At 34.2% G+C, this 5,195-nt stretch overlaps 1 protein-coding gene across 1 annotated transcript in view; it reads left to right on the top strand.

The window, feature by feature from the left end:
• Positions 1 to 1,681: 1,681 nt before the first annotated feature.
• The window catches only part of CALCRL (calcitonin receptor-like), a 57,895-nt gene continuing 54,381 nt past the window's right edge, over positions 1,682 to 5,195 (top strand). The window contains exon 1 of the mRNA XM_006864031.1: positions 1,682 to 1,735. Coding sequence (XP_006864093.1) covers positions 1,682 to 1,735 — 54 coding nt within the window. The remainder of the gene's footprint in view (positions 1,736 to 5,195) is intronic.

The following is a 5,195-nucleotide window of genomic DNA, read 5'->3' as shown; positions in this document are numbered from 1 at the left end:
TTTTCCAAGGCGTGGCTGTTGGGTTTGAACTGCTGACATTGTGATTAGCAGTCTACTGTTTATCCTATAGTGCCACACCAGCACCCCATATCTAGTATTTCAAATATATCATAAATGACACAAATTTTAAAAATTATTACTACAATAAGAATATCATTTTGGTAGTAGTTTTCAATTTATCACATAAATAATTTAGAATCTTTAAAATAATACTAAATCATTACATTAATCGATATTTCAGGTCATGACCTCTGGATTTAAGAAATTCTTCAAAACAATATCAAATATGATTCAGGAGAAAATGTAATTTGAGTCTGGAGACAATTGTTCATGTAAGTATTGGAAAATTAGATTTTCTCATCATGAAATGTAATATAAAATAAAATATCAACTCATTAATTATTGAATTGCAGAAACTGTGATTCATTGTTTTTCTTCTGTTGAAATGCTACATTTTCAGTTGTGTTTTAAATTAATACAATGCTTCTTGATTTTTTTTTTTTTCTTAAGGTCACTTAAGAACACCTCAGTATAGCTGACAGAAGAGAAAACCTAATTCAGAACTTTGTACAATTAAACAGAAAAACTGCTTTTAGGTGAGTCAATGGGGAGGGCAAGTAATGGCAGAGTTTCTACGTGCTACTTAATGCTGTACTCTCATTGTATGCGGTAATAAAATCAATAAACACTACATATGAAAAAGAGTGTTTGAGTTCTTACTCTAAAATTAGCTGCATAATGAAAATATAATGACAAGTTTTTAAAGAGAATTAAGTCAGAGTTCATAGTTCATTGCCAAACATTGCCTGATTGGGCTATTTTTGTGTCTCCTTTAAAAAGCATTTTGTTACACATTCAGTTCTCATTCATTTAAATGGAGATTATATTTTTGTGAGTATACCATGACAGTTGATATCCCATAAACTTCAGAGTAGGATGCTGGTGAACCTAAGAGGAAGTAAACAATAGTCAGTATGCCTCAGCAATATTTGTCTTCGAGAATTAAGAGACTAGTGTATATTGTCACTTCCAAGTCAGTTTTCATTTGGTCAGAACTGTGTCCCATGCTAGAAACCTTAAAGCAGAAATTACCTTATTTGATAATTTCTATTTCATATCCTGATTATAAAAAATCCCCACAAAACAAAACCATCTCCTGCAGTGAAGGATAATGTTTATTAAATTATAAAGTAATTTTTATGGCATATGAATGCTGTTTCTCAAGAAATTAACTTGAGAACAATTGACCCCTTAAATTAGCAAGGAACTAGAAAACTAAAAACCAGATTATTTCTTATGGATATTAGTGGTAAGCTTTATAATAAATTGCTGTCAAAATCTGTGTTTTTCTGTTGATGTAGAAATCTTCTTGATATTTTAATCATTTGATCTCAATTTCGGTAAAAGCACATAAAGCAAATGTTTTCTAATGACATAAAAATACATATGTAAGAAGCTTTACTATGTGTAACATTAGTTAAAATTAGATTGAAATTTGTTAAATTAAGCTTTTTATTACTTTAAGCCATGATGCTTTTATTAATAAGGGTAATATTACCAATCAAATCCTAAAAGTAAAATTATTGTGTATTTTCAAAATAAATTTTCTGTTGATGAATTATTTCTTTCATTTTCTATTGCAGTTTGATTTATATTACATAGCATATTTCATTTGGCTTTAATGATGGAGAAAAAGTATATCTTCTGTTTTTTGTTTCTCTCGCCTATTTTGATGGTAAGCATACATTTCTCTAATATATATTCTTATCTGTACTTATTTCTGTTTTTAATTGCCTGTATGCTTATTATGGGTAAATGTCAATAACAAAATCATGTGCAGCTATAAGATGCATAAATAAATTACATTTTATTTTTTATTTAACCTTTTATTGTAAATTGAGTGGGAGTTTGTTGCTGTTGTTATGGTTTTGTGCCATGGAGTCAGTTCCTACTCAGAGTGACCCCACCCTGTACAGGGTTTCCGAGGCTGTAAGTCTTAATGGGAGCAGAAAGCCCCACCTTTCTCCCGCAGAAAAGCTGGTAGTTTTGAACTGCTGACCGTGAGATTAGCAGCCTGATTCGTAACCACTACGCTACCAGAGCTCTGGTAGCGTAGTGGTTACGAATCGGGCTGCGAACCTTAAGGCCAGCAGTTCGAAACTACCAGCTGCTCTGCGGGAGAAAGATGAGGCGTTCTGCTCCCGTAAAGATTTACAGCCTCGGAAACCCTGTACAGGGTCGCTATGGGTCGGAACCGACTCGACGGCACTTAGCAACAACAACAACAATGCTACCAGAGCAGATAATCAATTTTACATTCGACAAATCATATACTTTCATTATAATGATTGCAATACCTCCCATGTACCAAAAGTTTAGTATTTACCTCTATTCATTTAAACTTTGCATTCCTCCCTGCTATCTTCATCTTTTCTCTTTTTAAACTTCACTCTTATTATATACTGCCTGCCCTGTCTCCCATGTTAATATGTGTCTATCTTCGAGTCTATGAATAATTTTCCCTCACTACTCCTCTCTGTAACCATCATAGATTGAGAAAGACTTTTCTTAAATTTTTATAACATTGATCTCATAAAATAGTTATCCTTTTGTGATTCACTAATTTCATATAGCATAATGTCTCTCAGGTTCATCCATGTTATAAGGATTCATGGTTATCCTTCAACATTGGGTACTATTACATTGTGTGTATATGCTAAAGTTTATTTGACTGTTCTTCTGCTGATGGGTCTTTAGGCTGTTTACATTATTTTGATGTGTCTCATGTAGACAGCATATTGAAAGATCCTGTTTTCTTATCCATTTGGCTCTCTCTGTCTCTTGATTGGTACGTTTAATCCATTTATATTTAGTGCAATGATCAATAGGTATGAGTTGATTGCTGTCTTTGGGCTGTGTGTTTTTATTGGGCTGCTGCTGGTTTCTTTGTTCCACATAATTTTACTGCATGGAGTTCATTTTGTTTGTTGCATCTTTGCATTTTCAATTCTGTTGTGTTGACTGTAAGACTTTCTAGTTTTCCTCTTTTTAAAAACATTTTGATGTTCACGTGTATTCATTTCCTTTGAGGTTACCCTGTAATTTATTAATGTTTTTCCCTATTTAAACCAGTCTGGCTTATCTTGAAATCTGCTTGACAGCCTTGCCTTTTGGAAGTGCTATATCTACACTATTTCCTCTTTATGCTTTTTGGTTGACTTCATTATAAATTTATCTCTGGTTCCCTATTTTCAGTTTTGTGAGTTTGTTTTACTTTTAATGCTTTATGCGGTAAGCATTGGGCTGTGAACCACAAGGCCTCCAGCCACTCCGCAGGAAAGAGAGGAGGATTTTTGCTCTCTTGAATATGTAAAGCCCTGGAAGTCCTATCCAAGGCACTTAATAATGACAACAACAACAACATATCTGGATTCATTTCTGGGTGGTGTTGCCATGTATGGTAATCTCAGATTATTGTATGCTGCTGTCATTTCTCAGTCCAAAGAACATTCTTTATCATTTTATATAAAGTTGATCTTGTAACTACACATTCCTTTAATTTCTGTTTTTTGTTGTTGTTGTAGTAAACATCTTCATTTTACCATCTTATTTCATGGACAGCATTGCTGAGTATATGATTCTTAGTTTATTTTTTTTCTTCCAGAATTGAGTATATGTCGTCCCATTGCCTTCTTGAGGCATAGTTTCTGCTAAAAATCAGAGCTTAGTTTTATTAGTTCTCCTTTGTAGGTAACTTTTCATTTTTCCCAACCAACTCCCTTTTGGTATCTATCCTCTTTGGGGTTTGTACTTCTTGAATGGTTATCTTCTCATCTTTCATGATATCAGGGACGTTTTCTTTCAACAACTCGTTGATAATTTTCTGTGTTTTTTATTGTTTTTCCTGTTTTGGAATTCTGATTACCTGTTAGTTGTTCCAAGTCATGGTTTCCCACCTAATGCGGGATTCTTTAGGTTTCTTCATACTTTTTTCTGGTAGTTCTAGCATACTAGTATTGAGAAATTTATCTTCAAGATCACTAATTCGAGTTTCCATTTCTTCAAATCTGCTTCTTTGCCCTTTCAATGTATTGTTCCTTTCTGAGATCATAATATTAATCTTCTCGATTTCTAATCACAGGTTATGTATTGTTTCAAAATTTGCACTTACATTGTCTGTTATTGGAGTGTTTTCCTGAATTCTTCTGAAGTTTTTACTGTGTTCTTGCTTTCCTCATTCTTTCTATTGATCCTTTGAAGGTACCCAATTATCGTTCTTTCTGAATTATTTTTCAGTTAGTTCCATTACATTTTCTTCTTCAGAAACACTTTCTGTCTATGCATCTTGGTCATTTGTTGGAGCCATTTTCTCTTGCTTCTTCATGTAAATGAAATTTTTCTGTTGTTTCTTGGGGCAATGTGGGGTCGTTTTATTTGTATTTAATTGATGGTTGTGTGTGGGTGTATTTTCAGACTCTATCCAACTGTCTCCTATAGGTGTAGTTTGAGAATGGAAGTGTGTGTACCATTATTGTTTGTCATTTGTGCACCTCAGTTCAGGGTGGTTTTTGCTGGTGTTGGCTGCTGTCTATCATTGATCAGGTGGTATAGAAACTGGTACTAGATCTTGCCAGGTAGATGGAGCTATGAGGTATGGTTGTGAATGGACTGTATGGGTAAGGTTTCTGTCTCCTGTTGGAAAGAAAAGAGAAAACCTTCCTCAGCCCCCCTCCACACACACACAAGAAAACAAAACAAAATAAACATACAAGGAAATAACACTGAAAAGAGAAAATAATAAAGATAAAAAAGAAATAAAATCTGGCAGCAACCAGAAAAAAAAGATTTAATGACTGTAAAGACGTAAGAAGAACAGGTAAATGGAGCTATGACTAGTTGGTTGGTTATGTGCTGTGGAGTCTGTTTTGACTCACAGTGACGCTGTATAGGGTTACGAAGGCTGTAAATCTTTATGGGAGCAAAAACGCTTCATCTTTTACCTATGGAATGACTGGTAGTTTTCAACTGCTGATCTTCAGGTTAGTAGCTCAACTCATAATCACTATGCTAGCAGAGCTCCTAAATGGTGCTATGTTGTTGCTGTTGTTAAGTGCTATAGCATTGGTTCTGACCTATAGTAACCCTGTATAGGATTCCAGAGGAACAGGTGGTGAGCTTGAACCAAGGACCTTGTG

The sequence above is a fragment of the Chrysochloris asiatica genome, unplaced genomic scaffold, assembly GCF_000296735.1.
Source record: "Chrysochloris asiatica unplaced genomic scaffold, ChrAsi1.0 scaffold00059, whole genome shotgun sequence".
Taxonomy (NCBI): Eukaryota; Metazoa; Chordata; class Mammalia; order Afrosoricida; family Chrysochloridae; genus Chrysochloris; species Chrysochloris asiatica.
Note: the sequence above shows the minus strand (reverse complement) of the source record. Positions and strands in the feature narration are given on the sequence as shown.